This window comes from Chenopodium quinoa, unplaced genomic scaffold (genome assembly GCF_001683475.1).
Source record: "Chenopodium quinoa cultivar QQ74 unplaced genomic scaffold, ASM168347v1, whole genome shotgun sequence".
Lineage (NCBI taxonomy): Eukaryota > Viridiplantae > Streptophyta > Magnoliopsida > Caryophyllales > Amaranthaceae > Chenopodium > Chenopodium quinoa.
In genome coordinates this window covers 9,587,047-9,607,829 of record NW_018745024.1, presented here as the reverse complement: position 1 = coordinate 9,607,829, position 20,783 = coordinate 9,587,047, and the positions used below count along the sequence as shown (strand labels likewise).

Below are 20,783 nucleotides of genomic sequence, written 5' to 3'. Positions count from 1 at the left end.
TCATATTTTTTTACGCATATGTTCACTTTTTAAATGCTTATATTCAATTTAAGGAAACCAATGCTTACGTTTATATATTGAATCGTTATGTTCACTTTTTGAAATGCATATGTTCATATTTTTTTACGCCTATGTTCACTTTCTAAAATACTAATGTTCACATTTAAGGGAACTAATGCATATTTTCATATTTTACATGATTATGTTCATTGACAAAAAAAATGTTGAGAATCAGATGAAATTCATACACAAATGAAATTGATCGAAGCTAACAAAATTCAATTCATATGATTTCAAAAACCAGATAAAACATAAACAATCGGAATTAAGCACAAATTCACCTCATAAGAAACCGAAATTCATACATAAATCGAAACAATTACAAATGAAGCATAATAAATCGCAAACAAGCCCCTAACTTGCATTGAAGATCGATCTTGTCAGGAAGAACAACAAATTCCGTATTGTAAGGTTCAAATTCAACCGATTTTTTTTTTTAAAAAGAGAAAAATATAAAAACCAAGGAGAGAGAAATTAAAAAAGGAAGGAGAAAAAAAACATAGAAGAAAAAATTGTAATGAAATTTTTGATCAAAATTTTTGATGAGAATTAGGAAAGAAAAGAGAAGAGAGAGAATTAAGAAAAAGGAAACCAAAAATTTACGCAGGAAGAACGTTAGAGCTGAGATGATTATGGATTGTATGATTTGAGATGGGTTGCGTTTCAGCGTGTTGCAGCTATTCTTACATGCATCCTATTCTTACATGCATGAGGTTGCTTGTAAAGAATATGCCATTGGCAATTCACTTTGTAAAAGGTTTGATGTGGATTACATGTCGATAGTAGGTGGGTCGATTAACAAGCTAAGTTAAAGAAGAGAAAGTACGTACATGTATATTGTGACCATAACTTTATACTTATTAGGTTTCTATATCCGTTAACACCCTCACAAGCAGTAATGATTATAAAAGGCTATAAAATATAAGTTGACTAGCTCATTTGGTCAATTGGTCATAGTGTTGAGATATACCTAATCTATTTCAACTCGAGCAAGATATTCCATAATAAAGTGAAGGTCATTTTTGTACATCACCGTCTTCTTCCTTCACCCTTCGATCCACAATAGAATTCAACCACCATCTTCCTGAATCCTATCCACCTTTATCTTTTTTCCCTTTTACAGTAGCACTGGCATTAACGACAACTTTGTTGCCGAATTAAGCGAAAATCCATGAAAAATGAAGAAATTCAGGGCATAGTTAATCCCTAAGGATAAGTGATTTTTTTTCTGAAGATATACGTTCGAATTTAGAGATTTAGTTTTTTACTCGACAATTTATGAGCTAAAAAATTATATCAAGTAACAAAACTGCATTAATTAATAACTAATCTTTAGTCTAATATGAACAAAATTGTACCATATCCTGCCGAGCTTTTTTAATGTTGGTCCTTCATATCAAGTCTCAACTATCTCAAATGCCATCTTTAGTTCTTTACTCATAGTTCAAACTCGACATTGAATATACTACCTCCGTTACAGGTGATGTGCAATGATTTGACATAAAACAGAGAGGAAAAATGTCTAATCGTTGCATATAACCAGTAACGGAGGTAGTAATACAATATTTTAATCAAACGCGTAAAATCTACCCAGAAGTCAGCTGTATTCCCCCAAAAATTGCCCGCAATCTCAACTGTAAACCCTTTACTCTAAAACAGTCAACTTCACCACTAAAAATAGCAACTTCTTCTTCAAAACGCCATTATTGGAGCTTCATCTCTAATGGCATGGCAATAATCTCTCTCCAAACCCTCCATTCTTCCACACTAACCCTCTTCATCCTCCTCACTCTCCTCTTCTTCTTCCTCACAACCCCATTTTCTCTCTCCTCCCCTTCTCATAGATCCCTCCTCTCTACCCCCACCTCAAAACGCTGTTCAATCCTATCCATTAATGGAGGATTCCTCAATTACCTCTCCCTCCATTCCTGCATCTTCCCTTCCAACCCCATTTTCTCTCTCCTCATCCTCTTCCTCACCCTATTACTCCATTTTTACATCCTCATCAAAACCGCCCAAACTCGGTTTTCAATCATCGTAACTACCCTTTCTTCTCACCTTTCTCTTTCCCCTTCAATGGCTGCCGTTACCCTCTTAGCTCTCGGAAATGGCGCTCCCGACGTCTTCGCCTCCGTTGCCGCCGTCGCCGGCGGAGAAACTCGAACTGGGTTTGGGGCAATTTTGTCGGCGGGAACTTTTGTGTCGGCTTTTGTTGTGGGGTTTGTTGGGATCTATGCGGCGCCGTTTTGTGTTGATCCGTCGTCGTTTGTGAGGGATGTGTTGTTCTATTTGATGGCTGCGTTTCTTCTGTTTTATGTGTATTTAAGTGGGGAGTTGTATTTTTGGCAGGCTTTTGGATTTGTGTTGTTTTATTTGTTCTTTGTTGGGTTTGTTTTTTGGATGGATTTTGGAAGTGGGAGTAAGAAGGTTGTTGATTTTGAGGCGCAGAAAAGTGTTGAAATGATGGATTCTGAAAAGGGTGATCATCATGTTCATGAAATTCATTCAGGGGTTTTTCCAGATTTGAAGAAGGTATATGCTTTTGATTTTTTAATTTATATTGCCTCTTTTGATTGAACTGGAATGAACTTTGATTGTTAGGAACACATTTTATTTACCTGAAATATTTGTATGTAGATGAATTTGCAGCCTTTGTTTGAGACAAAGGTTAAGTTTGATTTGCTGAGTTGTTAATATATATTATGCATGATTGAGCTGTTTCTGTTATTTACTTGATCAAGTATTGCTGGTGAACTTGCAAACATAGTTTAACACGCTGCTGCTGCTTTGCTTTGAGGTGGGATCCTTTCTATTTTCTTTGGAAAATGGATTAACCTATTCGTATATGAACGGTTGGGGATGTATGAAGAGGAAATATATGGATGGTGGTGGACAGCGTGGACTGGTGGTAGGGAAGGGGTGGTTGTTTCAGCAATTGGTTGGTTTCTGATTGTAAAGATGCATATATTGGCTTGTTTTGGTTGCTAGTTGTAGAACTAACTATGTAGTATAGCAAATAGTGTTGATTTGGTCTTTGTTGGGATTCTGATTTAGATGAGTCAGGGCAACTAGTGAGTGTACTATATGGAATAGCGTAGCTAGTAGAGTAGTTTACTGCGTTCGTAGGGTGCAAGTATACGAATCAGAATAAAAGGTCAAAGATGTTTTATTTTACAAGGCTTCAAGCTATAGTATATATCTGAAATATATGTATGTAGATGATTTTGCAACATTTGACTGAGAAGAAGCTTGAGTTTGGTTTATTTAGTCTTTAGTGTTGATATATTATGTAATATCGGGTTTATGGTGTTATCAGTAGTGAGCTTGCAAATATATTTAATATGCTACTGCTTACTTTGCTTTGAGGCGGGATCCTTTGCATTTCCTATGGTAATTGGATTGTCCATTTCAAGGCTGAGGATGCATGAAGGGTAAAAATTATTTGGGGGATATGGGATTAGGGGAGTGATTGTTTCAGCAATTGGTTGATTTCTGAATTTAAAGATGCATGTATTGGTTTGTTTTGGTTGCTAGTTTTAGAGCTATGTAGTACAGTGAATATTGTTGATTTGGTCTTTGTTGTTTGGGATTCTGGATTTCTGGTTTAGAATCAGGGTAACCAACTAATGACTGTGCTATTTGCCAGTAGAGCTATGTAGTACAGTGAATAGCATAGCCAGTAGAGTAGTTTACCGGGTTCATAGACCACAAGTATGTGAATAAGAATAAAAAGTAAAAAAAATGATGTTTACTTCAAGGCTTCAAGCTATAGTAGGTGTTTTTATTACTAGATAGGAACCCTGCCATTTTGGTACATGGCTTGCAGTTCATAAAAATGAGAATGCCGCTTTGAGGATTTATTGAGTCATAAGATTAGAAATGGTGGGGTGAAAACTTTGATTTTGTTCATAAGATATTCTCTTCACTTGGTGGTACTCTCCTATTTCGTGGGTTTGCCACCATTTCTTGTCATGTAGACTAAGATTAATATGGAATACTACTTGTTACAATGTTAAATTGAGATGACTGACCCTCTAATCTGATTCTGGTTAACCAAAATCTGGCCTGAAGGCCCTTACCATATGATTTTATTTTATATTTGCAATGATTTATATAAATAGTACTCGTTTTTATTGCTTGAATCAAGTTCTATGGAATAGTTGTTTGTACCTTGAAAAACAATTTATTCAAATGTTTTGCAAATAAAACATGATTCAAAATCACAAAACAGAACGGAGGAGAGCATGGGGAACATCAACTGGATTAATGGTCTCACACACAAAATTTAGGGATCGCAGTAGCCACTGGATCCTGTGGATTCATTTTGCTTACTCCAGTAGCATTACCTCGAGTTGACTAAGCCATTATTTGTAACTTTAGATAAGGGAAATAGAGAGGTGTAATTATTAAAGATTAAAGAGCCAAAGCATACTAGGTGGACTAACACTGTTGGTTATACTGTAGGGATATTGCTCAACAAATGCCATCTTGAGATGAGTTGGCATTCCACTTAAAAAAAGTCAGCTTAAAAATTATTCTCTTTGTTGCTTTAGCTTGGTGGAAACAGAATACTTATTATGTTAGATATAAGTAGAGAACAATCTAACTCGAAAGATTGTTTGAATGCCTTCGAGGTTGATATAATGTATGGATCAAATATTGTTGCGGTGTAGATACAGTTGTTGCATGTAAATTGGCTGCTGCTTTCATCCGAAATGATGAAATGTATGTATGGTTTTGCATAACGTGCTCTGAATTCTGAAAGAAAGCGCAAGCTTTTTTTTCTTGAGTTTTTGCATATTATGCGTGATTTGATTGCAGTTTCTTGCTTGACCAAATATATCATGTCGCTGCTGCTTGCTTTACTTTGGCAGCTGTTTGTTTCCTTGTTGTAAAGATGCAAACATTAGCTTGTTCCCCAATAGCTTATTGAATATTATACTACCTCCTATGAGCCATTTTTTGAATGATTAGAACCTTAACCTCGAATTGATCGTGCTCTGCTGGTTTCCTGGCATCTGCTTGGGACTAGAGCAACTTGTAAGCACGTTATAGCTTTGAGTTATACCGGTTCATAGTAAGCAAAGTTGGTGTGTTTCTGAGGCTAAAACAGCTGCTTAATCATATATTATTAACTGGATAGTGAACCTGGTGGATGTTCACACCACTGGACTCTGATACAAACCAAAAAAGCTAGGTGAGGGGAGGGGTGTCAGAATTATTGGAATGTTTAAAGTATTCTTGTAATTATAGTGGAGTGAAAAACTCTGTTCTTGTTGAGTTGATAGTATCATCTGTCACACTCAGATTTGATTGGTTTGTTAATGTTTTCTATCTACTAAAGCATAGATAAAATTTACAGCTCTAATTACTAGTCTTACCATCAAAAGCTGAGATGGATGATGACCACATAACCTGATTCAGGAGAATGAAAATCTGTCCTCTAAGGTTAGAAGATGGGATAAGTGTTGAGTGCTGAAAAGTAGCTACATGTTCAGCTTTGTAGATTAATTGATGTGCTTAAACCATGGCTTCGGAAATACCCAGTACATGGGAAAAGTTGGTATATCTGGTTCACTGGATACTTAGTGGTAGGATCCCATAGTTTAAAGGAAAATTTGTCAGAAAGGATCTTTTTAAGAAGACATTTTGTGAGAAAGGTCCTTTCATAAAAAAAGTGGCAATTAAGACCTTACTTTTTTTTTATTTTTATTTTTATTTTTTTTGTTAGGGGGCTTTTAGCAATTTAGCTGGAATTTGAGTTTTGACTTGGTTTTTCCAGCTTTGACTTCACGTGATTTTGGTTTTTTGCCTCGTTTTTATTCCTCACCTCCTCAACCTCCATGTCCACCGTCATCCCTCTACTAGCCCACCACCAACCGCCCTCCACCACCTCACCAAACTCAACCCCACCTCTTCTACCTCCCTAACTTTTACTCCCTCTTCCTCATCTGAACTCACAGCAGCCACCCCATCACTCTACCTAATACTAATTGTCGCTGCCCCAACAGAACCCATGACCCCCACATATATTTAAGCACCACCCACAAACACCCCTCTCATTTTCCCCTCTTTCTAGTAACTCTTTATTTTCTCATCTATTCGAAAACATCACAGTAACCACCATATACGAACCTACTACTACCTATTGGTGACCTGCCACTACCTAGCCTCCACCCAGGCAAATATCCCATTTCCACTCCTCATTATCCCCATTTGGATGTAATTTTAAGCATTTTTGCATATTATACTTGCAATTCATCATTGAAAAGAGGAGTTGAGTTTATTTGGCATGTGGTGAGTTTGAATGGTAGAGGGTATGAAGTTGGAAGAGATGATGATGATGAGAGGGGAAAGATTTGAATAGATGGTGGCGGGTTGGTGGTGGGATGGTGGGCGTAATGGTTGGGGAGAAATGGCAAATCTCTTTTAATAAATTTTCATAGTTTAAATAGGATTCCACCATCTAAATTACTTATATGAGCAAAATTTTAAACTACTTATTTTGTCATTTGCCCTTAATGTTATCTCAATGTGGTTGATGCATGGAATTTATGTGTAACAATTGTCTTTCTTTGATACTTTGCAAAGTATGTGATTGTAAAGTAAACACCCCCCCCTCTCTTGACTATTGGCGAGTCAGGTTATAATTGCCATCTTGCCCTTATCAACTCTTTCTATTTTTTGAACTATGGCAGTGCTTCATTGTTTAATACCAGTTTTCTCTTTGTTATGCTTAGATCTCAAAGATATGGGAGACTCCAGTCTCACTGCTTCTGAAGCTGACTATTCCCCAGACTTCGCCATCCGAGTGGAGCCGATTTTACCAATCAGCAAATATTGCTCTTTGTCCACTTGCGCTTCTTTACTCTTGCAAATCATTTATGCCCATGTCACATCCTGTTATATTTTTGATTCCACATATGCATCTTCCTCTATGGTCAGTGGTACTCTTCTCAAGCTCTTCTCTTGCAATACTCCACTACATTGTTGAAAAGGAACCTCCCAAGACCGAGCAAATCCATGTCGTGCTAGTTGCGTTTGTGATGAGTGTCTTCTGGATATCAAATGTAGCTGGAGAACTACTTAACTGTCTAGGAGCATTAGGGAAGATTCTGAATTTGCCACCCTCAATTCTTGGACTAACAGTGCTTGCATGGGGGAACTCAGTTGGCGATCTTGTTGCTGATGTGGCAGTTGCTAAAGCAGGCCAACCTGCATTGGCCATGGCTGGATGCTTTGCGGGCCCAATGTTTAACATGCTTATTGGGCTTGGCACGGCTTTAATGATACAGACAGCCAAGTTCTATCCTGAACCATATGTGCTCCATTTCCATGTCAGCATTGTTATAGCATTTGTATTTTTATTTTTGAGCTTGATGGGATCACTTTTAGTTGTAACTTGGTCGAGATTCCGGGTTCCAAGGTTCTGGGGTTTCTGTCTTGTTGGCCTCTATGTTCTCTTCATCTTTGTGAGCCTTGTCATAGCCAACTTTACTGCCTGATCAACTTACAAAGGCCACTTGGATGATACAGGAGGCCAAATATTCTTCTTTCCTAAACTTGCTAGTGCCAGGTATGGCACTTGGCAGTAATATGGGGTGTAGTGATAACTCAGATGATTAGATCATTTTCCATTATACGCTCTTTGTTTGTGCATAATCTGCTATCAGAGTTTGGAGCAACAAAGAAGCAAGGTCACTGGTTTTAGCCTTTATCAGATTTGAAGAGAATCAAGATCACAGGCTGATATTTTCTTCCACTGCAGAGTAATTGATTTGTGGAATAAATTGATGCTCGCTTATAAGAGTATAAAGGCTTCCGTCCTTCCTGGTATTTTGTTAGAGATCAGGTGATGTTAGCTGTTAGTAAAATACACTGTATATTACACAACCAGAGGTGATTCTTTTGGGATGTAAACTGCCACAACTACTTAAAGGTTTGCTTGGGTAGTAATTCGGCTTGTCCAGAAGGTGGGGGGGGGGGGGGGTGCGTAAGGGTGTGTGAGTTCTGGCTCATTTTTGTTGGCCGGAACGGGGGGATTAATGCCTGGGAATTGTCATCGATTTCCCCACTGTAACTGTAAAACTATACTTTTGATTTCTGAAATGAAATCTTTTCTCAGAGGTCAAAATATTGAGACTTATCCAGAGTCCAGACCTCTTATATCCTTGTTGCATGACCTGATTAAACCAGTTTGCTTAACCTATTTGCATTCTAACTGTCCCCTATTAGTTTCCTAACTAATATGACTAATAGTTTATTTCCAACTGTAAAGTGTATTCTAACTGTCGCGATTCTTCAATGATTAATCAGTTGGAGTGCTTTGATGCCCAGATGACTGGTCATGAATTAAAGTCATCAGTTGGAAAAGACATTGACTCCAACTGGAGTTATATTACTAGCTGATCATGCTATACTAGGAGTACTAGATATCCTCTTTTGAAAATTCTCCTTAGTTTTTTTTTTGGCCTGAACAAAACATGGATTGATACTCCCTTTATCCATGCTATTTAAAATAAAATTAAGATATTGTTTGTTGATTAAAATTAAGAATATTGATGGTCAATATTTTAAAAGGAATGTTTTGAAAACCCTTTAAATAAATTCTACTCCGTAATATTATGAGATAGAGGGAAGAGTATCGAAGAAGGGGTGAAAAAGAAAATAGGGAATTTTGAAGGAACAAACGCACGTGAGTCTTCTCATATTTGTAAGCTTACATTCTCGAGTACTTGGTTTTTACTTTGAAGAGTTTGAACTACGCTTTTTATTTGTTTAAAACTCTAAATAAATCACCCTTGGAGACTACAAGAAATTTAATAATTTGCACATTTAGTCATATACTTTAATACTTACCATACTTAATACAAAGTATCTAAATGCATATTGTAGATGCCAATAATTTTAGTTGGTAAAATTTTAGAAGGTGGTATCCATGTCATGTGATTAATCCTTGTCTACGTCATTTTCCTAGAATGACTCTCTGTTTCCAAAATATTGCAGTAATCCGTATGAAGGTTAGTTTTAACTTTTATTCATACATTTAAAATGAAGTCATTGAGCCAATTTAGTTTAAAGAATTTTACCTCAAAATTCCCAATAATTAAGATAAGTGAAAGTATTTCTAATTTTGAAGTCTAAATATCTAATTATATACTTTTGCATGTTAGGGATTGTTAGATGTGTTGTTTCATTCCTCATTAAGGTTTAGGTTTTACACATGGTTGATTACAAATAAATAGTATACATAAAAACCGGCAAGATTAATGAGATGGTGAGACCAATGTTGTGACTTTGTAATAATTTTTACCGAAATTTATTTAGAACTTAACAAAAACAGATTTAAAAGTAAATATGTAAGAAATAATAATGATTTTCCCTTATGTCACTATTATCAAACTTAATAATCGCCTATATGATTAGATTACTCGAAAGTGATAGTATCTTTCCCAACCAAAAACTTTAACAATTGCATTCTTCAAATTTCAAACATTACCTAAAATAAATATCATCATGAGTAAACCAATCAAGAAACTACATGACTTCATCTTTAATGATAGATTGATAACCTACCTAGATTTTATAGTACATTATTATTTTAGGGGGTGGAGGTGGCAAATGCTTTCAATTTTTTTTTTTTTTTTGTAGTTGGTAAAGTGAGAGTAGGACACATAATTTGTGACATGAAAGAAAAAGACAATTTTTCATTTAAATTAATTAATTCTATTCTTATAAACCAAGGTTTTTAATTTTTTTTAATTAATTATTTTTTCCATTTCCTTAAAGGGTAAAATAGTCAATGCAAAAAGGCTTCCCAATTTTTATTTAAACAAAATATAAAACCCTTCTATTTCTGACATTGCTAAGTCAGAACAGAATCAAACTCTCTTTTATTTCTTTCTTTTCTCTCAGCTCTTTGATCAAACAGAAAAATAAAAACGAAAAAAAAATAAATTAAATAAATAAATTCGAAAAACAACAGAGAAGATTTATTTGTTTGCAGCAGCCCGTTGTTCTTCATACCTCTGCAAGTGTACTTTCTCTCTCCTCAATTCTCTGATTTTTAAATTTTTTGGGTTTTCCCAAATCAAATCAAAACCCTAAATTTAGAAAAAGGAAACGATTTTTTTTTTTCAATTTATATAAAAGTTTCTTAATTTGATTTTTATTCATATCCCCACCTCCCCAAATCATGGGATCAATGTTTCAAAAAAAAAAAAAAATTTCAATTTTATTTTCTGATTCTAATTCTAGGCACCCTTTAATTTTTTTATTTCATGCAATTTTTTTTCTTTTCAATTTTCTATGTAATTAATGTTATTTTTTGATCGGTTGAATTTGTGTTCTTGTTTCTTATTTCAGGTGGTGGTGTACTAGTAGAAGGAAATTACTGGGAATTTAATTTTTTTTCATTAATTAAGGTAATTTGATTCTTTTTAATTTCTCTGTTTTAATTTTGCATGGGTATAGATTTGCATGTAATTTTATTGGATTGTAATTTTATGAATGATTATAATTTTGAATTTTAGACCCTATAATCTTGGTGTAATTGGTTCATGGCGAACTGTATTTGTTGCAATTTTTGGCTATTCGAAATCGAAAAAGATGTTTAATTATGTGATTTAAATCAATTTCAATGCTTTATTTGAATACCCACTCAAATTCGCAGAATGTAAATTGATGTTTGCTGGTCATATAGCTCAATTTTCATTCATTTTATGTCTATTTTCGACTGTTTCGATATCTCTCCCCTTGTGTTATTATCAAATTAAGGTTAAATGTGCTTTTATTGAATACCCTCCTTTTTCGTTGTATGTTTAATGCTTAACAAACGTGTTTAAGTATGTGTGAGCTGGGGTGTTTCTATGGACCACCTTCTGAGATGTCTAGTAATTCCAAACTAACATTTGCCTTTGTCTGTGTCTTTCTATACTACTAGTTACAACAAAACTGTTCCTATGTATGTTTTGTTTTCGCGTTTTTGGCTTTGTCTAGGGTATATACGGGTACTTTTTTGTTATGTCTGTAGTAATTATTTTTGTGACCTAATTGGGTATTCCCCAATAATATCTTGTGTCTAACGGTCCAATTTAACTTACATTGTCTTTGAAATCTTTAACGTTCACTTGTTTGGTTTGTTTGTAGCATGGAATTCTGTGAGAATATTAGAGTTTTAATTCAGTTAAAATATTCATTAGCTTGATTTCCTGCCTTTTTTCAATCGTAAAAACTATGGAAAACAAAATTGGTGAAGTTCTGTGTATAATAAAAGGTCTACGGTACTCAAACTTGCTCAGTTTTACTTATTCGTAATTTTTCTTCTCAGCACACAAATTTTGTCAAACCAAGGAATGCTTGGTTTTTTTCACTTTCACATTGATTTTCTTATTAATGCTTGGCTACCAAACACGCTGTTGAATATTTGCCTACTTCTTTTTTTTTGTACTTCTTCTGAATTTGGAACTTAAATAGAAAAATATGAGACCTGGATATATTTTCTTAAAAAAACCTTGATGTTTGTAAGAAAAGTTAAGGTACATCAATCAATCTAAGCCTTAATCCCATAAGTAGGGTCGGCTGACTGTTTTGGGGGGAGTGATGACTACATTTATGTATAGTTGGGGAAGTCACAAAGTACACCATAGTTGTATGACGAAAAGTGAGGCATCTTTGAGCACGAGTAATTGAAATGCATTTTGGGATGTTGAGAGACAGAACTGAAGTGGGTTCATAGCAGTTTATAGAAAAAAATAACTTAGCTATAAGTTGGATGAGTGTCTAATTAGTTTTGCTGTAACTATCAAGTTTAGTACAGCTTTAATTAAGGTTGTTGAAGCAGTAATTTTTCCCTTGGGCGAAAAAGAGAAAAGAGGGTATTGCACAACATTGTTGTGAATAATTTGATCTCTTGGACATTTGAGGTTCTAAAAATATGTTTTAGATAAGTACCTTTGGGCAATATTTGATCTTAAACTCTACAAAGTTATTTATCAATCTATGTTTTCCATGTTGGTTATTTTGTTTGTTTTCTTTTGAGCCAAGTGCCCACTTTGCTTAGATGTATGTGTACGTCATCCTGGCCTCATGAGAATGCATTTGGATTGTCGTCCATGGATTTGCTCATAGTCATTTAACCAGGATTCCAGTATTTTATCCATTTTAAGATCGTATTTGAGAATGTAAATCAGTAGATTGAGGGTTCCTTGAAGAGTTGAAGGGTGAAGCATGCAATTGGATTTGTTTGCTGAAGAAGCTTCTTTTTTGATCATTTTTGAAAATTTCCAGTTGAAGTACCTTGTGGAGCCTTGACTGTTATACATTGATTTTATACTGTTAATCTCAGATTTGCCTAGTGTCTTCATGACAATTCTTTCTGAAAGGATAATGATGCAGTCCATTAAACAAATAGAAAGGAGAAATAATTAAGATTTGTGGACAGAAGGAAAATATGACAGTATGAAATAGTGCCCTTGATGATATTGGTTTACTGGATCTTCGAGGTTGTAGTTCCAGTTTTTTAGATATTTTAATGAACTAAAAGGGACAATTGGATTAAGATGAATCTACCTTGGTGCTTCTCCATGATATCCTGGGACTGTTGGCAGCAATTTTAGTTGCTCTTTAACCATATGTAGGGGTTGGGAGTAGGGGAGCCATACATGGTACACGTTCTTTGCCACATGGCTCTATTGTTTTCTATGGGATGTAGCTGTGGTGTAACTTGTTAATGAGTTATTTGTATTTATGCCTATTTTCAAGATACTAGATCTTGTTGATTTTGGAGTAACTTAATTACTTGATATTTATGGATACCAGAATGTGAATTAATTAAATGACATGTAGTGAATATCATTTTTACTTTGGAGTATTTGAGTAAATTGGCGCTTTTATGAAGATTTTCCTTTTAGAAAACTTAATAAGCATTATTCCTAGAAAGAGCGACAGATGTCTGATTCCCAAAAGCCTGAATAAAATCTAAGGCCGATCTGAATGTGTTGCTCTTTATTGCAATATTGCGATAGTAAATTTTTCCTTTTCTTCAACAATACAACCACCACCAGACAGCAAACTTTCTCAACAGTGTATCTTAATTGTCTCTTAAAAGATGTGAGACATTTGAGTGGGTGGTAAGATTGTTAGACTACTATATTTGATAGTTAGGAGGGACTTTAAGTATATGTCTTGTAGAAAGTGTAACAGCCCATGAATGTAATTAGAGCTAGAAACCTGGTAAGTTAACTTGGATATGCTGGTGGATTGTCATATGACTTATGCTTTAGTGAACCTTCTCATTTAGTTTAATTGCTATTAATACTGCATTACTCCAGTTTCTGGATTGGGATGTTACTTGATTATAGTTGCCTCTAGTTCAAGGCAATGAAAGAGGTTTGGTGGGTTCTAAACTTACTATGGCTTCAACCTGGAAACACCAAGAATACTAATTATATAGCATTGTGGACTCATTGGTAAAGGGAATGCTGGAGGAGGTGGTTTGTTCAATTCAAATCATAAATGTATCTTTCCTATTGTTCATTACCCCTGGTTTGCTTGTTAGGCAACCTATCTATGGCTCAAGCTTTAGATTATACTTTCACAGATATATTATTTATAGTACATTATCTTTATTCTTTATTAAGTTATTGTTTGACGGAAATTCAATTATATTACGGGGTAGTTTTAATTATACTTCCCTATTTTATGACTTGTTTTTATTAAGGTTCACCGTATGGGCCGATGTAGGCTTGTTTTCTGGGCCGTGAGAGTAGAAACATAGAATTTGGACCGAACCCATTTTCCCACCAACTAGCTGGCATTTTGATCGATCATTCACTGTCTTTCGTAGGGTTTGTGTTATTTTATGCATTTTGCAGCCACAGTTTTGTAGAGAGATTTAGCTTTCATGAGTTCTGTTTAAAAGTTTGCTTACATATTGCCTAGGTGTGTTGTCTCATTTCTTGTTTATCTGCTTAATTGTGTTGTGTTATCATTCTTTGTTTTGTTTGAATTGAATTTGCAATGTTATCTTTTTGGTAATTCACCATGATGCAATCACATGTCCAGTTTGTTCAGCTATTTGAATTTTAAATCTCTTCATCTTGAATGCGTTGATCACATTTCTATAATTCTTTATGAAGATCCTTTGTTCCTTGATTTGCTATGCTGACACTTGTTGGGATAAAATTTGATGGATTACACAAGGACATGGAAATTAATTTTTATTGGCATTTTTCATTTATGATGCTATCATTGGAATTTTGTGATTCAGCTTTGAATTATAGAGATATACCTGTATATGCTATGTTTACAAATACCTAAATACATTGAGAGATTTTGAATTAAAATCAATCCGAATTTTATGGATAGTGTCTGCAAAAAAATCGGGTGATTTATCATCAAACTATGTGAAGCCGACCTGTTGATTACAAATGTAAAATTTACCATAGTATTGCTGGGAAATTTTGATCAGTTATTCTGGATCCCGTTTTTTTTTTTTTTTTTTTTTTTTTTTTTTTTTTTTTTTTTTTTTTTGGGAACTCTATAATCTTAGTTTACAAATACCTAATATGATTTGGAATAAAGTTTAAATTAAATGATATTTGTTTCTTTGTATTATTCCAGAATGGACCAGCAAGGGCATGGTCAAGCTCCAGTAGTAGGAACAGTGAGTGGTGCTGGTCAGGTTCCATATGTTGGTGCATACCAACCAAATCAAGTTACTGGGGCACCTGTTCATGGTTCTGCACAACCCTCTGGGGCACAGATGGCTCAGCACCAGCTTGCTTACCAGCAGATCCATCACCAGCAGCAGCAGCAGCTACAACAACAACTTCAGTCCTTCTGGCAGAATCAGTACCAGGATATTGAGAAGGTCACAGATTTTAAGAACCACAGCCTTCCCCTGGCAAGGATCAAGAAGATCATGAAGGCTGATGAGGATGTCCGGATGATCTCAGCTGAGGCTCCTGTTGTGTTTGCACGGGCGTGTGAGATGTTTATACTTGAGCTGACCCTGCGATCATGGAACCACACTGAGGAGAACAAGAGGAGGACCTTGCAGAAGAATGACATTGCAGCAGCGATCACAAGAACTGACATCTTTGACTTCTTGGTGGACATTGTGCCAAGGGAGGATTTGAAGGATGATGTGCTTGCCACTCTCCCAAGAGGAACAGGCATGCCTGTTGCTGGCCCTACAGATGCACTTCCCTACTACTTTATGCCGCCGGCACAAAACCCAGCTCAGGCTGGACCTCCAGGTGTGATGATGGGAAATCCTAATGCATATGCCGCACAGTCTCAGCCATACATGGGTCAGCCAATGTGGCCTCAGCAACCACCTCAGCGACAGCAATCTTCTTCTGATGCTTAGCATCCTTAAATGTAAAGGTAGGTGTACCCTGTGGTTTTTCCTAATTCAATAGCAATTGTCCAACTGTTGACTTGCACATAGCTGGATGCTTGACGACTGAAAGATGGAAGAAATTTAAAAGGTTCATTCTGTGTTCACAACGTTCACCATCAAGTTGGGAATGTCATTTACTTATTGTCTCAGGATCTTTGATTGAAAACCTTCAACTGTAGAAATTTATGAAATGTTGTTTATGAGTTTATCTGCATGCAAATGACTAAGAATGATGTTCAAAAATTGACACTTAAAATTGGTCATTTTGTTAATGGCACTGATGATTGGTGGTCAAAGGGCTGTGCTGTGAAAACTGTTTAAGAGTTGCCTTTTGACTGCAAGTTTGCAATTTAAAAGTTATCCTTCATTATTGGGGTGTGGATTTGTGTTTGGAGATCCGACTCGAAGGTGACTTTTTCTTTTTTCTTTTTTTTCTGTAGCTGTCCAACTCACTAACTAGGCATCTTCATTTGTAATTTTAGATGTTTCTCTTTTTAGAAGCAGAAGTCACCCCTTGTCTTGTAACAAGTCAGTGGTGTCTTATTGTATACCTTTTTACCCTAAAGTTATTTAAATTTGTTTGCAATAAGAGCCAATTTTTTTTTCCTCCACGCCTAGCTTGGCTGAAGTGATACAAATCTCCCCGCCCTCTTTTTCCTTCTCCCTCTCACATTCCTTTCCCTGGCCCAGTTGAAGGCTTGAAGTATCTTTCACTATGTTATTACTTGTAAAATTTGGCTAATTTTATTGATTTTTCTCTCAAATTTGTGAAATTCTAACTAGACAATTCTTCTTACTGGTTCTTAGCAGATGGGAATGAGGACGCGGGTGCTGAATGCAAGCTGGGGATAGAGGGACATTTTGGTTTTCTGTAATCAGAGTATCTTTATCTTTGGTAGAACATGTGTTTTGTTACCTTGTGTAGTCTGTTTTAACGGTTTAACCTCAGTTGTTACTGTGTGGTACTTGATTAAATGGCTGTCATCAATAGCTCTGCTACTAGAGATTAGTTGGTCTTCTTTACCGAATTAGAATGCATAAGTAGGACAGTTCTGTTTTGAGTTTTCTATACTCTGCCATTGTAGCCTTTTGGAAGGTTGAATGCATGACTTATCTTTACAGTTTAGTTATTGACTGTTTGGTGATTTGGTTGCTCTCTGGTGCCTCAAGCTGACTTAGTCCTCGTATGCTCGGGGGGTGTATGTAGGAAATGGGTTACTCTTCAAGTAAAATATGTGGGCTGGTATTTTAGTATTAACTAGCTACTTAGGTACCCTCTGTTTCTGATATCAATCTCCCTCACTCTCTAGCTGTACTTCGTATCATTTGAGGTGTCATTGGTTCATGTATTATTCGAGCAGGACTGCAGGTGTCAGTTCAATTTAGTCTTAGTATAGTTTTGAGTGAATTGGGTTAATACTTGTGATTTCTGTTTTACTTCAAGGGTGGGTTGGGTGATCTGAGACAGGGTTGGTTTTGCTAGGTCTAGTTTTGTGGAACTGCTGATAGAAGAATACAAGCAAAATTAAAATTTCACTATTTTTTAATATTACCGATTCACCGGAATAGGTGAAGTCATAGTACTCAAGGTTAACAGTCTAGATACATTTTGGTCTTACGGAAATTAGCTACTAGTGAAGTCATATTACTTGAGGTTGACAGTCTTGTTACATTCGGGTCATTCGAAAATTAGCTAGCAGCTGCGATAATTTACACAAGTCAGGATGTCTATCAGCTAGGAATTTACGATGGCTTACTAGTCATACATTGCTTACTGGGAATATCTAGCAATGCGACATTTTTACAGATTTTACTGCTCACCGCCAAATTTGATTAATCTTGTTGAAGGCATCTGCTTCATCACAACACCCTCGAGGATAGCATCAGAACCAAAACTGCCCTTGAATCTTTGGGGATCAACTGGACCTGGCAGCTGAAATGAGACAGAAAAGGGTCCTGTTGGACACAAGTTTTGTGTTTGCATGATGAATGTTTGTGAAAAGCGGTAAACTCTCTTCTCGCCTGTGATTGTTTCTCCCTTTATCACCACCCTGCCATCGCTATCTACCTCACATTGGAATGCTCCTGCATATACATGATCAAGGAGCAAATTTAAGCACAAAAACAATTTAAAGCAGTATTGGCATATGTCAAAATGCAGAGTATGGAGTATGGACTAGCTACTGCAATTAACCTTAAGACAACCAGAATCAACCCGAAAAAGATTTTGTTTTCAACCTGGAATCAAAATTAGTCCAACTTGTATCATCTAAAATTTGCCAACTGATTTTTTTCAGACAGAAGTTCTGGGATTAAGATAAAAAACAACCTGATTAAGTCAATATTGACCAAACAAACCAACCACCTGTATGAATAATCAGCTGCAATGAAAATTTGAGAAGTTGTGTAGAGGCACACAATTATGTAAATTAAAGATCATGTGTACAGCTAATACTTACTGTTTTCTCTTTTAACTCCAGGAAGGGCAACACGGAATAGGTATGAATCCTCAGATTCACTAATGTCCATCAGTCCGATAACAGATCCCACCTGACCCTTTGCTGCACTTCCAGTCACTGCATATGAGTTTCTTGCTATCTCCACAATGCGACGCAGTTCCTCTCGACTTGGCTGGGAAGGGAGAATAACAATACCAGGCCCATCTCTCACTCCAGATGGTGGCAAAGCCAATTGAAGTGACTGTGGTGACTTCAGATTCTCAGTTTCCAAAATTTCCTCTAATCGACGTTTCCTTTTAGGGCTTTTACACTCACGAAAGTAACTTCCGATGGGCTCCTCTTCAGAGTCATCATCATCGCCCTTCTCCAGATATATACCATTCGGCAGCCTTACAACAGTGTTTTCTATGAAGAGCTCTTCTAGTCCTGTCAGCTTCTTGAACCTCTCAATATCCTCCTGTTTGATATAAAAGATAGCTGGATTTCGAATAAATGCAACACTTGCTACAATTCTGCTATGGTTAAGTGACTCTGTTTGAGGGTGCAAATGAGAAGGAAAGAGTGTAAGGAAGTCTTCACCCTCGGAAGGATGATTTCCTTGAATGAACTGTAACAACACAGGTAGTTTGACGATGAGTGACCTATCTGCTTTCCTTACAAGATAATAGTAAATTTGCTCGATTTCAGAGGTTCTGATGTGGGAATCTGCCAACTGATTCAGTGTGTAAGGAGGAAGATCTTCTGCTATCCTCTGTAACGCAGATTTTTGGGTCTTCTCCCCTTTGAGATCAGGGCCGAAATATGTGCCCATGATGAAGTAAAGGAGAAAGCAACAATCCTCATTTGCATTCATCTTGATTATCACGTTGCTGATACCTGGATTATCAATACCAATTTCAAGTCTAATCAATAACAAATTACGTTTGAACTAAGCACACCATACAGTATTGCTCTTAGGAGATTGATTACAACAAAAACAACATACTAACATAGAATCCGATCAGTAATGACAGGGCGAAGCATATCATTCATTCCAACTTACTGATAATATAATTATCAGATAACAATATTTCAATTATGGGCTATACTATACATTAACACTATATTGCAATGTTATGACCAAGTTCACTTCTAGCAATTTGTACCTACACGTACATAGAAACTCTATTATGCACCCGAGTGTACCTCGAGCTAGGTGCACCCAACAACTACTAGAGAGTGTATCTCGAGCTAGGTGCACCCAACAACTACTAGAGGGTGTATTTTGTTACTACATTTGCTATTTAGCTCTGTAAATTATCTAACCAGCTGCTGAAAATCAATAGATTAAGTTGAAAGGACTAGATTCTAAATCATACAAATCTACAACATTCTAAATAGTACTCCGTTTTTATTTAAGCAAGTATCTGGTATTAAGAAATAATAGCACATTTTACTAAGTTGCAGTATCAAAATACCCAAAAATAGAAAGAAAAAAAAAATCATAAAGAAAAATTGGAAAGTAATCAGACAAATTCTAGAGAATCAGCAAGATATATACATATTTATTAAAATAATTTCAACAAAATAGCTATTTTCTGGGTTCTATACCCAGATGTAAAGGGAGCTTTTGCAGTTTAATTACACAATAATAACAGCATAAAATCACAATCCTACAAAATGGGGTTACTCCAATTGCTACAATATCCAACATTTTGAGCTCAATTAGTTGAAATCTAAGTGGGAAATTTACTGTAAAAAGAAATAAATTCAATCATTAAAACAAAAATACTAAAATTACTAAAATGCAGCTAGATTATTAGCGAAAATGAGAGAGGAGAAGAGAGAAAATGACCTGAAATTCAGAAATGGAGGATGAAAACCAGCAGAAGAGTGTGAATTTTGTGAGGAAGAAAATAAAAATAGAAAGGAAAAATAAATAAAAAGGGAGAATTATTTATTTATAGAGTAAGCATGCAAGAAGGCTCATGTAAAACATGACACATGTGATTAGTCAAGGATAAGTGATGGCAATTGTCATGCTAATTATGTTGTGGGTGTTAATAATATTTTACTAATTTGGGGAATGTGTGTGTTTTGTTTGATGGGTAATAGCTATTAAGGAAAGGTGATGGGTAGTGTAATTTGACACTTGCATAATTTAGTAATTTGTATGTTGTTTTGTTGTTATTTTATTGTGTAATTGTGATTATAGATGAGGGAGATTGGGTTACTACGATTATAGATGTTTGGGCTTATGGCATAGTGTTAGAATCCAACTCCTTTGGTTGTTTTCCTAGAGTTTAGTTTATGCTTTCTTAGCTTGAGGTTCCATTATTGTGTTACTGTCAGATCAGTGTTCACTAGACATTCTCCTTGTATGTCATTTAAAGCTCTTTAGAGGGTAAATGATTAGTGAAATCTTAAGCCTTCTACCAAGTGTTGCTTTGCTTTTATGCTTGTTTGTTGTTAGACCTTTATAGATATTGTGTCTTACTTGCATAATAGCTCCCCTCCAAACCAACTTGACGCATTAAGAACTCGTGGTTCGGACCCGCTTGTGCCCGCCTTGAAGTATCGGCCGTCACAAGCCCCGACCACTCGCACTCCGTCGCCCAAATAGACGCGAGTGCTCCTTTGATTTGATTGCCCGCTTATGTTGCTTTGTGCTCACAAGCCCCTCTTCCGCTCAAGGCTAGCGTTCTTGCCGTCAAAAGGCTAGAGCGCGCCGCACGTTTCGGGGTCCAAACTCCCGGACTGTGACACATAGCCAGTCGGTTCAATTCAGTTAAATAAATGTCTGATGAATTATTGATATGTACTCAGTGTACTCTTACGTCTCTATATACAAAATACAAGTATGTTGTTTGACAATTGAC

General features: G+C 36.0%; 3 protein-coding genes across 6 annotated transcripts; 2 read left to right on the top strand and 1 right to left on the bottom strand.

Moving 5' to 3' along the window:
• The first annotated feature begins 1,647 nt into the window (after positions 1-1,647).
• On the top strand, positions 1,648-8,226 carry LOC110708567 (cation/calcium exchanger 5-like). The gene is made up of 2 exons (XM_021886735.1): positions 1,648-2,592; positions 6,801-8,226. Exons 1-2 carry the CDS (start codon positions 1,789-1,791, stop codon positions 7,563-7,565), a joined length of 1,569 nt encoding a protein of 522 aa, XP_021742427.1. The 5' UTR covers positions 1,648-1,788; the 3' UTR covers positions 7,566-8,226.
• A 1,695-nt stretch (positions 8,227-9,921) lies between these two features.
• Positions 9,922-16,592, top strand: LOC110708566 (nuclear transcription factor Y subunit C-3-like). Of its 3 annotated transcripts, none has more exons than XM_021886734.1 (4): positions 9,922-10,090; positions 10,426-10,484; positions 14,683-15,450; positions 16,277-16,592. In XM_021886734.1, exon 3 carries the CDS (start codon positions 14,684-14,686, stop codon positions 15,431-15,433), a length of 750 nt encoding a protein of 249 aa, XP_021742426.1. In that variant the 5' UTR covers positions 9,922-10,090; positions 10,426-10,484; position 14,683; the 3' UTR covers positions 15,434-15,450; positions 16,277-16,592. The 3 variants fall into 3 exon arrangements, with proteins under 3 accessions (XP_021742426.1, XP_021742424.1, XP_021742423.1); XM_021886732.1 differs by having other exon boundaries at positions 9,922-10,096; positions 16,274-16,592; XM_021886731.1 differs by having other exon boundaries at positions 9,923-10,096.
• LOC110708565 (increased DNA methylation 2-like) lies at positions 16,529-20,634 on the bottom strand. 2 transcript variants are annotated; one of them, XM_021886729.1, is made up of 3 exons: positions 19,760-20,634; positions 17,926-18,801; positions 16,529-17,551 (listed from the first exon to the last, which is right to left on the bottom strand). In XM_021886729.1, exons 2-3 carry the CDS (start codon positions 18,776-18,778, stop codon positions 17,277-17,279), a joined length of 1,128 nt encoding a protein of 375 aa, XP_021742421.1. In that variant the 5' UTR covers positions 18,779-18,801; positions 19,760-20,634; the 3' UTR covers positions 16,529-17,276. The 2 variants fall into 2 exon arrangements, with proteins under 2 accessions (XP_021742421.1, XP_021742422.1); XM_021886730.1 differs by lacking the exon at positions 19,760-20,634 and having other exon boundaries at positions 17,926-18,895.
• Positions 20,635-20,783: the final 149 nt, after the last annotated feature.

What these genes read in the sequence shown, in the direction of transcription:
- LOC110708565 (XM_021886729.1), bottom strand. Translation starts at nt 18,778, where the DNA reads ATGAATGCAAATGAGGATTGTTGCTTTCTCCTTTACTTCATCATGGGC. An exon ending in TGGAGTTAAAAGAGAAAACA is followed by an intron (nt 17,552 to 17,925) that starts GTAAGTATTAGC and finishes ATGTATATGCAG; the next exon opens with GAGCATTCCAATGTGAGGTA.
- LOC110708567 (XM_021886735.1), top strand. Translation starts at nt 1,789, where the DNA reads ATGGCAATAATCTCTCTCCAAACCCTCCATTCTTCCACACTAACCCTC. An exon ending in TTTTTCCAGATTTGAAGAAG is followed by an intron (nt 2,593 to 6,800) that starts GTATATGCTTTT and finishes TGTTATGCTTAG; the next exon opens with ATCTCAAAGATATGGGAGAC.
- LOC110708566 (XM_021886734.1), top strand. Translation starts at nt 14,684, where the DNA reads ATGGACCAGCAAGGGCATGGTCAAGCTCCAGTAGTAGGAACAGTGAGT.